Consider the following 16977-nt stretch of genomic DNA (forward strand, 5'->3'; position numbering starts at 1 on the left):
ACTACTAGCTGCCACCACCAATCGTTTATACAGGCCAGTTGGTCATCCATTACAGGTAGTGTATGGCTTCAGGGTGCGGTTTACAGAGCATGAGGAACAGCTATTAAATTGTACAGATTTAATCCAGAAAGGTTGGTCAGTGTTTATAAAAAATATACACGATGATACAAAATGGGGAAAAACAATACAATATATACAATTGCATAAAATAAAAAGGAATAATTAAAGAAAATTACTAAACCTGATGTCACAAAAATGGCTCAGAGCTTAGTGGACAATGGCACTCCGATTGAGAAAATGGACAGAACCCACAGCACACTATGTCTTCCAACAACTGACAAATGGCCCAGATCCAAATACTACCTTTTATTTGCTCAAGGTTACACACACACTTCTCCAATTGATGAGCTCACGTGGGGGCAGATTGTGGGATGTGCTGGGTCTGTTAGAATTTTATGAGATCTCCAACTTACAAGACACCTTCGCCCCTCAGGTTCCTGGTGGTAGGCATTGACATCATACTTCTTAGCAAGATTTTACAGTTACATAGAGGTCAAACATGGCATAGTTCGCATAATCTATTGGAATGTTATTAAGCCGGAGGGGTTTTAGTGGCCTCCCGGCGATGTGAGGGGATGCGTCATGTCCGTCTTCCATGAATAACGGATCAATGCAAACCCCAATATTCATAACTGAATATAATATTGGAGATGGAGCATTTACGAAAGATGCTTTGATGAGAACAAGCTCTATGCCTGGTAATGCAGTTCTCCTCTGCGTAAACAAACCTCATTTTGGTATATGGTTACCAGAGAAGATCTTTTCTGTTTTAATTACTTGGACGCAGCAGGGGGTCTCTGCTTCAAAGGTTGTTTTAATTAGTTTTTCTCTCCGTAGCGGTAATTAATTCCACTTCAAAAAGAGGTTGGATGGTCAGTTCTTCTTCAGTTATAGGTAGTTTTCCCTCTTTCCCATATGTTTAATGTGAGAGGGGGTATGTCACCTCCATGGAGATGTCTTATGGATTTTAATTTTCCTCTGTGACAGTTATAAAGTACGGAGATGTAAAATGTGCATAAAAATGATGATATAGTCAAAATACTCACTGACCTAATAATTCTGCACACAGTCTAGGTTCTAGGTTTTACAGGTTCTTTGTTTCTCTGCATATTCAACTTGATGTGGTCACAATGAACTCACTGAAGGATTCTTGGTTAACTTTGCAGTCAGCAATAGTCACTTCTAAATAGAGGCTATAGAAAGTAAGTGGTTCAAAATTTTGCATGTATCCCAATTGCAAAAATGATTTTTAGCCTAAGCCAAATACATTTTAGTAATAAAAAGTATTAGAGCTTGACATCCAAATAAGAAAAACCCCAAAGTACCCCATAAAGTAAAGGGTATTCGACAATGATGGTGTTGTTCACATGGTCTCCAGACTATCCGGGACATCATTGGTCTGTAATTACAAAAGCAGCTGCCAGGAGAGGATCTTGATGATTTTCTAAATTTTATTCAGCACGGCAGAACAATCCTCAGACAACCATTAAGCCCTTCCTTCTGCGGCCAATTTCCGTTTTTAAATTTTTATTTTTTCCTCCCCTTCCTAGAACCATAACGTGTTTATTTATTTTGTCCACATAGATGAGGGGTTTTTTTTTATGTCGGACGAGTTGTATTTTTGAATGACACCATTCACTTTTCCCATATAATGTACTGGAAAAAGAGCAGTGAAATTGCAAAGTAAATGCAGTTCTGACATTTTTGGGGAATTGTTTTTATGGTAAACATGACTTTACAATATGATTGCTTTTATCAGTGTAATTTTGGCTATACGATAGATCGGACTTTTCTGAACTCGGAAATACCAAATATGTGTATTTATTATTATCTTTATTTATAATGGGAAAAAAGGGGGGGGTGATTTGAGATTTTATATTTTTTTACTTTTTTACTGTATTTGTCGCCTTAGGAGACATGAACCTGTCTTGAAGATGTCTAAAAATCACCAACAGTCTGAGACATCATTGAGCTCTAATGTCATTGTCCTACATAACAATATCTCACCTTGTAGTCCCATGACGCTGCTGATAACCACAATATGGCCGCTTCTTCTCTTCTTCATGGACGGGAGCAATTCTTTAACCAAGCGTACCACCCCGAAAAAGTTTGTCTCAAAGATTTTCCTCATGTCTTCCATTGCGAAACTTTCAATGGGTCCAACTTGGCCTACACCCGCGTTGTTCACTGCAAACCATAAAAACAAATTACAGTGAATTCAAATTGGAAACAATTCCAAACCAATAATCATAAACCGAATCAACCCTATTGACCACTTACGCAGGACGTCCACTGTCTGGCCAGGCAGCTCTGCCACGCATTTCTTTACCGACTCGTCATTGGTTACATCCAGCTGTCTGATTACCAGGGTCTTATTGAAGGACGCCCCAGCTTCTGCTTCCAGCTTCCCACTCTTCTTGAGGTCCCTCATAGTGGCAATTACTGCAAATAGAGCAGGAGCTTGAGGTTAGTGCATCTCCACCAAATCAACAGACCATCAGATTCTTTGGCCAGTCATCACATTGATACAGAGGTCTCCAAATTTGGACCTGAAAACATTGTATGGTTTTAGTTGCGTGTCCCGTTGATGTGTAAGTAGCCCTTTTAGGTTGGAAAGCTAAAAGTGACTTTTTTTGACCTGATTGAACCCAACAACTGGTCTTCCAGTCTTATTTCTTTTCGACCGCGGCCAACAATCATTATTACTGGTATAGTGTTATGTATTACGCTCTACAAGAATTGCTAATGCAGATTTATCAGTTTGAGTTACAAAACACTTCACCTTATCCCCTGGGCTATCAGTGGGTATTAGTTGGCAGTCATATGGTACATTAAGAGGCTTTGTGGTCGAAGAGAATAAGTCTCAAGAATAAACAGATTTGCTTGGAGCAAAAGGTCAGCGTCTATGACTGTGGGACAATCGAACACATCAAAACTAAAGGACCATTCCAGTAATTTTTTTACACTTTTCCCCTTTGTTAGGAATCATGTGTTTCACTGTCATGAAGGAAGTAACATACTTACCGGTCGCCATTTTCTCCAGGTTTTAGTGGCGCTCCGGTCTATTGCAGCACTATGTGACTGCATTTGCGATCTGATGATTCTCTTATGCTTAGTTTACATTGCGTTAGGGGCATCCATTTAACGCATCCGTTACATAGCGCTAGTGCCGCTATTTAACAGATGTGCTCAACGCATGGCCCCTAACGCAATGTGAACCACCCCTTAGTGATTCCTGTATGGAGCAGAGGTCACTATTCTGAATTTTCTCAATGCAACTCTACGAGAATCAGAACGAGACCAGAGAGACAAATCGCCACTCCACACAATGATCTGGCAGGTTACAGGCGTGGGGATGTAGTGTACCGGAGCTCTGCTGATAACGGGAGAAGACGTCGATCGATGAGTATATTACTACCTTCATGACCCTGACACACATGTTCCCTAAAAGGTGAAAAAAAACTTGAAGTGATATGAGATATGTGTTATACGGAACAGAAATTGAAAAGAGGGGAACTTTGGTCTCCTAATTTTTAGAAAGTGGATAAAAATATGTTCATTTTTAATAGGGAAATAGCATTGCGTCAAATTTTTGAAGGTGTGGGGTAAAAATTGTATAAACATAGCTAGAATAAAGCGTTATATTTAAGGACGTGCCAAATGTTTTTCAAATATAATGCAACGTTTTGATAAATTTGGCGCCAATAAAAGCAACACATCCGTAAGACAAAACTGACATCAAAATCCCCCCCCCCATTAAAATCAGCCAAAAATGTATAGTAGGCATACTGTAGATATGCAGTGTAATTTACGTTAATTTATAGCATATCTGTGGGTCCTCGGGAAACAGACAACCCCCCAGCTTTTATTTTCACCTTTGAAAAGTATCGAATGGAGCAAAAAAAAAAAAAAAGATTAAATGTTACAAAAATTCCTCTGTTGATCTAATAGGTCTGTTTTTTTCCGATGTAGCTGCCAGATTTCTGCTGTTGGTGTTTAGTCAATCATTGTAAAGTCGGTTTGTTGCAGGCTTTTATGTGTCATAGCGCAGTCGCCTTTATCTTTATATAATGGGTGAGTGTGTGTAATAAAGTGTATATATCAGGTGTTTTCACTTCTCCACATGACAGTAAAATGTTATCTATAGAGAATGGATCATCAGAACATAATCTGCTGTTTAACCCCTTAGTGACTGTGCCAATTTTGACCTTAATGACCAAGCCAAATTTTACAATTCTGAGCAGTGTCCATTTTTGAGGTTCTAGCTCTAGAACACTTCCCGGTGATTCTGAGGAAAATGGTCGAAATTGTTGCAGTTTTCAAACTTTTAATTCTTATGCCTTTAAATCAAGAGAGTCGTGTCAGGCAAAATAGTTAATAAATAACATATCCCACATGCAACAGCGATTTCACATTTTTCCAACCAAAATTTACAAAACCATTTTAAGGGAACACATTGCATTTGAAGTGACTTTGGGGGGGCCTATATAACAGAAAGTAGCCAAAAGTGATACCATTCTATAAACTGGACCTCTCAAGGTACTCAAAACCACATTCAAGAAGTTTATTAATCCTACAGGTGCTTCACAGGAACTGAAACAATGTGGAAGGAAAAAAAATGAACGTTTAATTTTTTTCACAAAAATGTTACAATAGCTCCAAAATTTTTATTTTCACAAGGGTAACAGGAGAAAATGGACCATAAAATATGCTGTATAATTTTGTCCTGAGTATGCTGATATTCCATATGTGGGGGAAAATCACTGTTTGGGCGCATGGCAGAACTCAGAAGGGAAGGAGCACCGTTTGACTTTTTGAAAACAAAAATGACTGGAATTGAGAGAGAACATCATGTCACATTTTGAGAGCCCCTGATGTGCCTAAACAGTGGGAACCATCCACAAGTGACACTATTCTGGAAACTAGACCCCTTACAGAATGTATCTATACGTGTGATGAGCACCTTGAACCCTCAGGTACTTCACAGACATTCATAACATAGAGCTGTGAAAATAAAAACACATTTTACCCACAAAAATGTTCTTTTAGCCCCATTTTTTTATTTTCATAAGGGTTAGGGGAAAAAATGGACCCCAAAATTTGTTGAACATTTTCTACTGAGTATGCCGATACAACATTTATAGGAGAATACTACTATTTGGTTGCATGTTAGGGCTCGGAAGGGAAGGAGCACCATTTGACGTTTTGAACACAAAAACGTCTTGAATGTCAGGTTTGGAGAGCCCCTGATGTGCCTAAACAGTGGAAGTCCCCCATAAGTGACCCCATTTTGGAAACTAGACCCCTTAGGGAACTTATCTAGATGAGTCGTGAGCACGAGGAAAACCACTGTTTGTGCACACAGCAGGGCTAGGAAAGGAAGGAGTGACGTTTTGGAACGCAGACTTTGATGGAATGTCTGCGGGCATCATGTCGTGTTTGGAGAGCCTCTGATGTGCCTAAACTGTGAAAAAAAAAAAATTACCCCATTTTGGAAACTAAATCCCTTAAGGATTTTATTCAGGGGTATAGTGAGTGTTTTGAACCCTCATTTACTTCACAGAATTAGATAACAATAGATTGTCATATTGAAAATTTCCATTTTTTCACGAAAATGTTTTAGCCCCAAATTTGTAATTTTCACAAAAAAGGAGAAAACGGATCTCATAATTTGGCTCGTAATTTGTCCCGAATGCGACTATACCCCATATGTGGTCAAAAACTTCTGCTTGGGCACATGGCAGACCTAGGAAAGGAAAGAGCACTATTTGCTTGGGATAAATTGTGAATACCATGTTGCATTTGAAGAGCCCCTGACATGTGGAAACAGCAGAAACCCCACACAAGTGACCCCACTTTGGAAACTAGACGCCTCAAGAAATTCATCTAGGAGTGTAGTGAGTTTTTTGAACCCATTGTTGCCTCACAGATTTTTATAGCATTGAGACGTGGAAATATGACATTTTAGTGGTAAGAATGCAATTTTGTATTTGCTGCAAAGGTATACAAGGGTTAATAGGTGAAACTAGACCCCACAATTTCTGGCGCAATTTCTTCCAAACGCGATGCCATGCAATATGTTGTTAGAAATTACTGTTAAGCCACATGTCAGGACTGAGAAGGTGCAAGTACTGTTTGGCTTTTGGAGCACAGATTTTGCTAGAATAGTTGCAGCTGACATTCGTGGAGCCCCAAAGGTTCCAAAACAGCAGAAAACCTCCTAAAGTGACCCCATTTAATACTTACAAGAGAAAAAAAATGATCAAAAACCCTGCTCTAACTAAGTAAATAAAAAGCTTTGGTAGTGGGCCCATCACAAGGGGGTGGGAGTTGTCAAGGATCACCTGGGGAAAATGTATTTCCTGACACATCAACCCCTAATTCATCCAGCAACGAATTGGTAGCGTTGCTAGCAAGCTTAAAAAAGAGGGCATTGGGGTTTCAAGAAGGTAAAGAAAAGGCCACAGCATTGCCGAATGGTGGGGTCTCGAGCACTTGAGGTGGTCAAGGTTCTCGCGGTGTGGCGTTGGTGGGTCCTTGAAGTTGGTTAAAAATTAGGATTGGGGATTCATTAAACACATGGATCCCCTTGATTGGATGTTGATGTGGTGGTGGTCTAGTGAGTTCTGGGTGATACCTGGCGATGAAACGTTGGGTTCATGTTAACTGGACACTTGGGTGATACCTGGCGATGGAACGTCGGGATCACATTAGTATGAGATTGGGTGATTCCCGGCTATGTAACGTCAGGATCACATGGTCAGGAGTTCAACCCCTTCCCTCGGTTCATGGTGCTTCTGAGTTGGAGAAAAATCGCAGCTAGGAGTAATGCTGGGAGGGAAGGGGCAGGGCCATTTAAAAGGACCACCAGACCTTTATAACTTCGAGGACCGCACCAATTGTCTTTGATTACCAATGAATATCAATAAATGGGCTGCTGTGACCATTATTACCCAAAGAAAATGGTTGTCGCATGTTATTTACTTTCTGGGAAAAAATGGGGGGGGGACTTTGGGGGGGAGGGGGGTTGGGTCATGAGAAATCGACCTCTCCAGAGTCAAGTCCTTTTGTCTGCCATTATTCACACACTAACGTCAACATTGACACATGGTATGGTTATTAATATTAGACAGTGTAGGCCTGTCTCGATCAGAATTACCTTGTCATGGTGGGATGGCTTTTATGCTATTTTTGATTAAAAAAAGTATTACTAAAAACTCTGTGTTATTTAAATGCACTTTTTGCTTTTTATTTACTTAGCTACAGCAGGGTTTTTGCTCATTTTTTCTCTTGTAGGTTTTATATGTTTTATGGCCAATGTCAACATGCGTTTATGTGCTGCATGTATACCAACTCAAGCTCAATTTTTGTGTTTTTTTTTAACCCCTTCACCCCCAAGGGTGGTTTGCACGTTCATGACCGGGCCAATTTTTACAATTCTGACCACTGTCCCTTTATGAGGTAATAACTCTGGAACGCTTCCATGGATCCCGGTGATTCTGACACTGTTTTCTCGTGACATATTGTACTTCATGTTAGTGGTAAAACTTCATTCAAGTAACTTGCGTTTATTTGTGAAAAAAATGGAAATTTGGCGAAAATTTTGAAAATTTCACAATTTTCCAACTTTGAATTTTTATGCCCTTAAATCACAGAGATACGGCACACAAAAAACTTGATAAGTAACATTTCCCACATGTTTACTTTACATCAGCACAATTTTGGAACCAAAATTTTTTTTTTGTTAGGAAGTTATAAGGGTTAAAAATTGACCAGCGATTTCTCATTTTTGCAACACCATTTTATTTTTACGGACCACATCACATTTGAAGCCACTTTGAGGGGTCTATATGATAGAAAATACCCAAAAGTGACACCATTCTAAAAACTGCACCCCTTAAGGTGCTCAAAACCACATTCAAGAAGTTTATTAACCCTTTAGGTGCGTCACAGGAATTTTTTGAATATTTAGAAAAAAATGAACATCTAACTTTTTTTCACAAAAAAAAAAATTCAGGTTCAATTTTTTTTATTTTACCAAGGGTAACAGGAGAAATTGGACTGCAAAAGTTATTGTGCAATTTGTCCTGAGTATGCTGATACCTGATATGTGGGGGGGAACCACTGTTTCGGCGCATGGCAGAGCTCAGAAGGGAAGGAGCGCCGTTTTACTTTTTCAATGCAAAATTGGCTGGAATTCAGATCGGACGCCATGTCACGTTTGAAGAGCCCCTGATGTACCTAAACAGTGGAAACCCCCCACAAGTGACCCCATTTTGGAAACTAGACCCCCCAAGGAACTTATCTAGATATGTGGTGAGAACTTTGAACCCACAAGGGCTTCACAGAAGTTTATAACGTACAGCGGTACAATTAAAAAATCATATTTTTTCACAAAAATGATCTTTTCACCCCCAATTTTTATTTTCCCAAGGGTAACAGGATGCTAAACGTTATTGTGCAATTTGTCCTGAGTACGCCGATACCCCACATGTGGGGGTAAACCACTATTTGGGCGCATGGCAGAGCTCGGAAGGGAAGCAGCGACGTTTGACGTTTTTGGCTGGAATTGAGATCTGACACCATGTCGCGTTTGGAAAGCTCCTGATGTACCAAAACAGTGTAATCCCCCCACAAATGACCCCATTTTGGAAACTAGACCCCCTAAGGAACTTATCTAGATGTGTGGTGAGCACTTTGAACCCCCAAGGGCTTCACAGAAGTTTATAATGCCCGGGCATCAAAATAAAAAAAATCGTATTTTTTCCACAAACATGATCAATTAGTCCCCAATTTTTTTATATTCCTAAGGGTAACAGGAGAAATTGAACCCCAAAAGTTGTTGTCCAATTTGTCCTGAGTACGCTGACACCCCATATGCGGGAGAAAACTACTGTATGGGCACACGTCGGGGCTCGGAAGGGAAGTAGTGACGTTTTGGAATGCAGACTTTGATGGAATGGTCTGCGGGTGTCATGTTGCCTTTGGAGAACCCCTAATTGTAAGGTACTCCTGGGGTGGACCCACTAGACCGTGGCAACGAACCTCCCGAGGGCGAGCTGACCAGGTGGACCACCCCCTATACAGGGAGTGTATGGGGCAAGCCCGCGGGTAACTATCACCACGGCAGCTGGTACCCAGGGAAAGTATCAGCGGACAGACAGGTAGATCCGGATTGGAGACACTGGACAGACGGGCACGGCTTGGCGGCACAGAAGAGACGGGCACGGCTAGGAGACACAGGAGTGACGGCACGGCTTGGAGACACAGGAGTGACGGGCACGGCTTGGAGACACAGAAGTGGCGGGCACGGCTTGGAGACACTGAAGTGACGGGCACGGCTTGGAGACACTGAGCCTAGGAGAGAGAACAAGGAGGAATGAGTAACGGACGGACAGGACGCCGGGAAGCACAAGGAGAGCGGGCCAGAGTCACTAGCAAGGCATAGTGATAGTCAGGCATCGCCAGCAGGAGGAGGCGGCCTGATATAGGGAAGTGGGAGGCCTTCCGAGTCGTGACCTCCAGTTGGAGGAGGAGGCGCGCGTCCTCAGGAGGAGGAGAGCGCGCGCCCGGCCATAGAGTGGACGCGCGCCCGCCGAGGAGGAGGAGCGGGGGCGCGCACCTGGCGCGATCCAGAGGGCCGGAACTGAGGCGGTCGCCGGCCGAGGAAGAATGGCCGGGAGAGACCGCGCCGTGACCCGCAGCAGCCGGCGCCGAAGCGAGGAGGCCACCGGCGAGTGGGTGAGCTGGGGCCGGGGGGAGGTAAGGGAAGGAGTGCGCGGCAGCCGCCGCGTGACAGTACCCCCCTCCTTAAGCGCACCCCTCCGCAGACCGGAAAAAAATTTAGCCAAGATTCGAGGAGCTTGGATATTCTCCTGGGGCTCCCAGGACCTCTCCTCAGGGCCAAAGCCCTTCCAATCAACCAAAAAAAAGGTTTTCCCTTTTTGCTTTCTCATGGCCAAAATATCTCTAACCTCAAATACATCGTCTGCGGAGGCAGGCGGAGGTGAGTGAGGGGCCTTAGAAAGGAAACGATTGAAGATGACTGGCTTAAGCAAAGACACATGAAAAGCATTAGGGATGCGGAGAGAGGCGGGAAGCCGTAGTTTGTAGGAGACATCATTAATACGGGACAAGACCTCAAAAGGTCCAATATAGCGGGGACCCAGCTTATGGGACGGGATTTTGAGGCGAATAAACTTGGAGGCTAGCCAAACTTTATCACCTGGGTGATATGGCGGGACATCCAGGCGCCTCTTGTCTGCGTGTCTCTTAACCCTGTTACGTACCAACTCGAGAGCGGTCTTGGTCTCCTGCCAGATCCTGGAGAATTCACCGGACAGAAGATCAGCCGCCGGTACACCCGAGGCAGGAGGAACCGGTAGAGGTACACCAGGATGTTGACCGTAGACGACAAAGAAAGGGGACTTGCCAGAAGACTCACTGACGTGGTTATTATAGGCGAACTCAGCCCACGGGAGTAGTTCAGACCAGTCATCTTGGTGGATGTTAGAAAAATGCCGGAGGTAATTCACCAAACTTTGATTCGTTCGTTCTGCCTGACCGTTGGACTGTGGATGGTAAGAAGAGAAGTCGAGGGTGACATGCATCGATCTGTATAGGGCTCTCCAGAAGCGAGAGGTGAACTGGACTCCTCTGAAACAATATGTTGGGGCAGTCCATGAAGACGGAAGATGTGCTGAACGAAAATCTTCGCCAAGGCTGGGGCCGATGGCAAGCCGGGAACAGGGATGAAGTGTGCCATCTTAGAAAACCTATCTACCACCACTAAGACGACAGTACAGTTGGCAGACGAGGGTAGGTCCGTAATAAAGTCCATGGCAATGTGTTGCCAAGGAGACGAGGGTACTGGAAGCGGAAGTAGAAGACCAGAAGGCAGCTGCCTAGGCACCTTGATCTTGGCACACGAGAGGCAGGAGGCGACGAAATCCCGGACATCCTGGGAAAGAGTCGGCCACCAGTAATAGCGGGACACCAGGAGAAGTGTCTTTTTATGGCCGAGATGACCAGCCAGCTTGGAAGCATGTCCCCAGTGGAGGATTCGTCTTCGGTCCTTCTCTGGAACAAAAGTCTTGCCTGGTGGGGTTGAGAGGAGAGAAAGCGGTGCCACGGTGATGAACCTAGATGGGTCCAAGATATGCGCGGGTTCTTCCTCGACATCTGCGGAAAGAGAGGACCTGGACAAGGCGTCGGCTTTGAGGTTCTTGTTACCTGGACGAAAATGCAGGTCAAAATCGAATCGACCGAAGAACAGAGACCACCTGGCTTGCCGAGGGTTGAGTCTTTGTGCAGACCGAAGGTAAGCTAGATTTTTATGGTCTGTGAAGATTGTGAAGGGATGTGCGGCGCCCTCCAATAAGTATCTCCACTCCTCTAGGGCTAACTTGATGGCAAGCAGTTCTCGGTCTCCGATGGAATAATTCCGCTCTGGGGTGGAGAATGATTTGGAAAAGAAACCGCACGTAACGAGCCTACCAGAGGAAGACTTTTGAGACAAAACCGCTCCAGCTCCAGTCGCGGATGCATCTACTTCGAGGTCGAACGGTTTGTTGACCTCAGGGCGATGGAGTACGGGAGCCGTGGCAAATGCTCGTTTCAGAGATAGAAAGGCTCTCTCTGCTTCAGGGGTCCAGACGTGCGGGTTGGCTCCTTTACGGATCAAAGACGAGATAGAGCCAGTCAATGAGGAAAAATGGGGGATGAACTGCCGATAGTAGTTTGCGAAGCCGAGAAAGCGCTGAATGGCTTTCACCCCTTGAGGACGTGACCAGTTAAGCACGGCAGAGACCTTCTCAGGATCCATATGCAGGCCAGAGTCGGAGATGATATAGCCTAGAAATGGAAGGGAAGACTGTTCAAAGGCGCACTTCTCCAATTTGGCGTACAGGCGATTCTCCCTCAAACGGAACAGTACTCGGCGGACATCTCTTCTGTGGGTGGACAGATCAGGAGAGAAGACAAGGATATCGTCGAGGTACACAACCACACAGGAGTACAGAAGGTCTCGGAAAATGTCGTTCACAAATTCCTGAAAGACCGCGGGAGCGTTGCATAACTCAAAGGGCATGACGAGATACTCGTAGTGTCCATCCCTGGTGTTGAAGGCGGTCTTCCACTCATCTCCGGAGCGAATACGGATGAGATTGTAGGCTCCACGGAGATCCAATTTAGAAAAGATTCGCGCCCCACGTAGCCAGTCGAACAACTCGGGGATGAGAGGTAGAGGATATCTATTCTTAACGGTAATCTCGTTGAGACCTCGATAGTCAATACAGGGGCGCAGAGACCCATCTTTCTTCTTGACAAAAAAGAACCCAGCTCCAGCGGAAGAAGATGACTTCCGGATGAAGCCTCTGGCCAAATTCTCCTGTACATATTCGGTCATGGCCTGGGACTCGAGTGGACTCAACGGATAGATCCGCCCCCGGGGCGGGGTTGAACCAGGAACAAGCTCGATAGGACAATCATATTGCCGGTGCGGTGGAAGGACCTCTGCCTCCTTCTTATCGAAGACGTCCGCAAAGGCCCAGTAAGCCGAGGGCAAATCCGCAGGGCCCGAGACAGGAGACGAGCATTTGAGGGGTTGTACTGGACGAAGACATCTAGTCTGGCAGAAGCGGCCCCAGCGAAGAATGTCTCTGGACCGCCAATCCAGGACAGGTTCATGCATCCGCAACCACGGAAGGCCCAGGAGCACGGTGTGGGACAAAGACGGCAGCACGAAGAAGGCTATTCTTTCACGGTGCAGAACCCCGATCTGTAACTCCAGCTCTTCAGTGACCAGTGTAACGGCCTCGCGCAAGGGAACGCCGTCGACTGAGGCTAACTGCCGGGGAACCTCCAAGGACCTGACAGGTATCCCTAATCTCTTCACCGCCTCGAGTTGGATAAAATTTCCAGCAGCCCCTGAGTCAATATAGGCTATCTCCGAAAAACGTTTGGAGCCCAGGAGAAACAAAACAGAAAGGGTCAAGGGTAGAGAGGTATCAACGACACCTAGGGAGGCCTCTCTTACCTGTCCTAGGCGGAGGAGTTTCCCGGCCTCACAGGACAGGAACGCAGGAGATGGGAGGCGCTGCCACAATAAAGACAAAGACCATGAGCGAGTCTCTCCTGGCGGCGTAGCTCCGCGGGCCTGAGTCGGTCCACTTGCATGGGTTCAGGAGCTGCGGCCGAGGCGGAGGACCGCGAGTGTGGAGGGCTGTGTGTCGGAGGGGAAAAAAGAGTGGGCCTTCTCTCCCTGGCGACCTCGCGGGAACGCTCCCGGAAACGCAGATCAATTCGTGTTGCCAGCGAGATGAGATCCTCCAAAGACGTGGGTGTATCCCTGCCTGCCAACTCGTCCTTGATTCGGACCGACAAGCCACGCCAAAAAGCCCCTACCAGGGCCTCATTGTTCCACCCAAGCTCAGAGGATAACGTACGGAACTGGATGGCGTACTGTCCCACCGAGAGGGTACCCTGGCGAAGGCAAAATAAAGACTCGGTGGCAGAGACCAGGCGACCAGGCTCATCGAAGACCTTACGAAAGGTCTCCAAGAAGGTCGCGAGCTGGGAGACTATCGGGTCATCACGCTCCCACAAGGGATTTTCCCAGGCCAGTGCCTCACCCTCAAAGTGGGAAATCATAAAGGCCACCTTGGCCCGGTCGGAAGGATACTGTAGGGGTGCCAACTCGAAATGCAACTGGCACTGGTTAATGAACCCCCGACAGAGTTTGGGATCTCCGCTATAGCGTGGGGGTTTGGCCAACCGGGGGGAGGAGTGTGGAACTGCCACAGGCGCCGGGACAGCGGCTGCCGTCTGTAGAGCTAGTAAGCGGTTATCTACAGAGGCTATATTATTCAAAATATGGGCCTGGGTGTCGCGCTGCTGAGCCAGTTCCTGCTGTAAGCCGGAGATTTGGGAGTCAATTCCCGGATCGGAGGTCTGCAAAGATGAAAGTCGGGACTCCATCGATTTGAGGAACGACATGATCCTCGCCTGGTTCTCACGAAGGAACAAAAGTTCCTTTTGGGTCGGGGTCGAGGTACCAGCGGGATCCATGGCCTGACTATGCTGTAAGGTACTCCTGGGGTGGACCCACTAGACCGTGGCAACGAACCTCCCGAGGGCGAGCTGACCAGGTGGACCACCCCCTATACAGGGAGTGTATGGGGCAAGCCCGCGGGTAACTATCACCACGGCAGCTGGTACCCAGGGAACGTATCAGCGGACAGACAGGTAGATCCGGATTGGAGACACTGGACAGACGGGCACGGCTTGGCGGCACAGAAGAGACGGGCACGGCTAGGAGACACAGGAGTGACGGCACGGCTTGGAGACACAGGAGTGACGGGCACGGCTTGGAGACACAGAAGTGGCGGGCACGGCTTGGAGACACAGAAGTGGCGGGCACGGCTTGGAGACACTGAAGTGACGGGCACGGCTTGGAGACACTGAGCCTAGGAGAGAGAACAAGGAGGAATGAGTAACGGACGGACAGGACGCCGGGAAGCACAAGGAGAGCGGGCCAGAGTCACTAGCAAGGCATAGTGATAGTCAGGCATCGCCAGCAGGAGGAGGCGGCCTGATATAGGGAAGTGGGAGGCCTTCCGAGTCGTGACCTCCAGTTGGAGGAGGAGGCGCGCGTCCTCAGGAGGAGGAGAGCGCGCGCCCGGCCATAGAGTGGACGCGCGCCTGCCGAGGAGGAGGAGCGGGGGCGCGCACCTGGCGCGATCCAGAGGGCCGGAACTGAGGCGGTCGCCGGCCGAGGAAGAATGGCCGGGAGAGACCGCGCCGTGACCCGCAGCAGCCGGCGCCGAAGCGAGGAGGCCACCGGCGAGTGGGTGAGCTGGGGCCGGGGGGAGGTAAGGGAAGGAGTGCGCGGCAGCCGCTGCGTGACAGTACCCCCCTCCTTACGCGCCCCCCTCCGCAGACCGGAAAAAAATTTAGCCAAGATTCGAGGAGCTTGGATATTCTCCTGGGGCTCCCAGGACCTCTCCTCAGGGCCAAAGCCCTTCCAATCAACCAAAAAAAAGGTTTTCCCTTTTTGCTTTCTCATGGCCAAAATATCTCTAACCTCAAATACATCGTCTGCGGAGGCAGGCGGAGGTGAGTGAGGGGCCTTAGAAAGGAAACGATTGAAGATGACTGGCTTAAGCAAAGACACATGAAAAGCATTAGGGATGCGGAGAGAGGCGGGAAGCCGTAGTTTGTAGGAGACATCATTAATACGGGACAAGACCTCAAAAGGTCCAATATAGCGGGGACCCAGCTTATGGGACGGGATTTTGAGGCGAATAAACTTGGAGGCTAGCCAAACTTTATCACCTGGGTGATATGGCGGGACATCCAGGCGCCTCTTGTCTGCGTGTCTCTTAACCCTGTTATGTACCAACTCGAGAGCGGTCTTGGTCTCCTGCCAGATCCTGGAGAATTCACCGGACAGAAGATCAGCCGCCGGTACACCCGAGGCAGGAGGAACCGGTAGAGGTACACCAGGATGTTGACCGTAGACGACAAAGAAAGGGGACTTGCCAGAAGACTCACTGACGTGGTTATTATAGGCAAACTCAGCCCACGGGAGTAGTTCAGACCAGTCATCTTGGTGGATGTTAGAAAAATGCCGGAGGTAATTCACCAAACTTTGATTCGTTCGTTCTGCCTGACCGTTGGACTGTGGGTGGTAAGAAGAGGAGAAGTCGAGGGTGACATGCATCGATCTGTATAGGGCTCTCCAGAAGCGAGAGGTGAACTGGACTCCTCTGTCTGAAACAATATGTTGGGGCAGTCCATGAAGATGGAAGATGTGCTGAACGAAAATCTTCGCCAAGGCTGGGGCCGATGGCAAGCCGGGAACAGGGATGAAGTGTGCCATCTTAGAAAACCTATCTACCACCACTAAGACGACAGTACAGTTGGCAGACGAGGGTAGGTCCGTAATAAAGTCCATGGCAATGTGTTGCCAAGGAGACGAGGGTACTGGAAGCGGAAGTAGAAGACCAGAAGGCAGCTGCCTAGGCACCTTGATCTTGGCACACGAGAGGCAGGAGGCGACGAAATCCCGGACATCCTGGGAAAGAGTCGGCCACCAGTAATAGCGGGACACCAGGAGAAGTGTCTTTTTATGGCCGAGATGACCAGCCAGCTTGGAAGCATGTCCCCAGTGGAGGATTCGTCTTCGGTCCTTCTCTGGAACAAAAGTCTTGCCTGGTGGGGTTGAGAAGAGAGAAAGCGGTGCCACGGTGATGAACCTAGATGGGTCCAAGATATGCGCGGGTTCTTCCTCGACATCTGCGGAAAGAGAGGACCTGGACAAGGCGTCTGCTTTGAGGTTCTTGTTACCTGGATGAAAATGCAGGTCAAAATCGAATCGACCGAAGAACAGAGACCACCTGGCTTGCCGAGGGTTGAGTCTTTGTGCAGACCGAAGGTAAGCTAGATTTTTATGGTCTGTGAAGATTGTGAAGGGATGTGCGGCGCCCTCCAATAAGTATCTCCACTCCTCTAGGGCTAACTTGATGGCAAGCAGTTCTCGGTCTCCGATGGAATAATTCCGCTCTGGGGTGGAGAATGATTTGGAAAAGAGACCGCACGTAACGAGCCTACCAGAGGAAGACTTTTGAGACAAAACCGCTCCAGCTCCAGTCGCGGATGCATCTACTTCGAGGACGAACGGTTTGTTGACCTCAGGGCGATGGAGTACGGGAGCCGTGGCAAATGCTCGTTTCAGAGATAGAAAGGCTCTCTCTGCTTCAGGGGTCCAGACGTGCGGGTTGGCTCCTTTACGGATCAAAGACGAGATAGAGCCAGTCAATGAGGAAAAATGGGGGATGAACTGCCGATAGTAGTTTGCGAAGCCGAGAAAGCGCTGAATGGCTTTCACCCCTTGAGGACGTGGCCAGTTAAGCACAG

General features: G+C 47.3%; 1 protein-coding gene across 1 annotated transcript in view; it reads right to left on the reverse strand.

Annotated features, from left to right (window-relative positions):
• The window catches only part of RDH8 (retinol dehydrogenase 8), a 46730-nt gene that overhangs the window by 22409 nt on the left and 7344 nt on the right, over positions 1-16977 (reverse strand). The window contains exons 2-3 of the mRNA XM_073555702.1: positions 2341-2502; positions 2068-2247 (exon numbers count right to left, since the gene is read on the reverse strand). Of these exons, the coding sequence (XP_073411803.1) occupies positions 2068-2247; positions 2341-2502 (342 nt within the window). The remainder of the gene's footprint in view (positions 1-2067; positions 2248-2340; positions 2503-16977) is intronic.

Source organism: Dendrobates tinctorius, unplaced genomic scaffold, assembly GCF_039654945.1.
Source record: "Dendrobates tinctorius isolate UK_male_01 unplaced genomic scaffold, ASM3965494v1 ptg000228l, whole genome shotgun sequence".
Classification (NCBI taxonomy): Eukaryota; Metazoa; Chordata; class Amphibia; order Anura; family Dendrobatidae; genus Dendrobates; species Dendrobates tinctorius.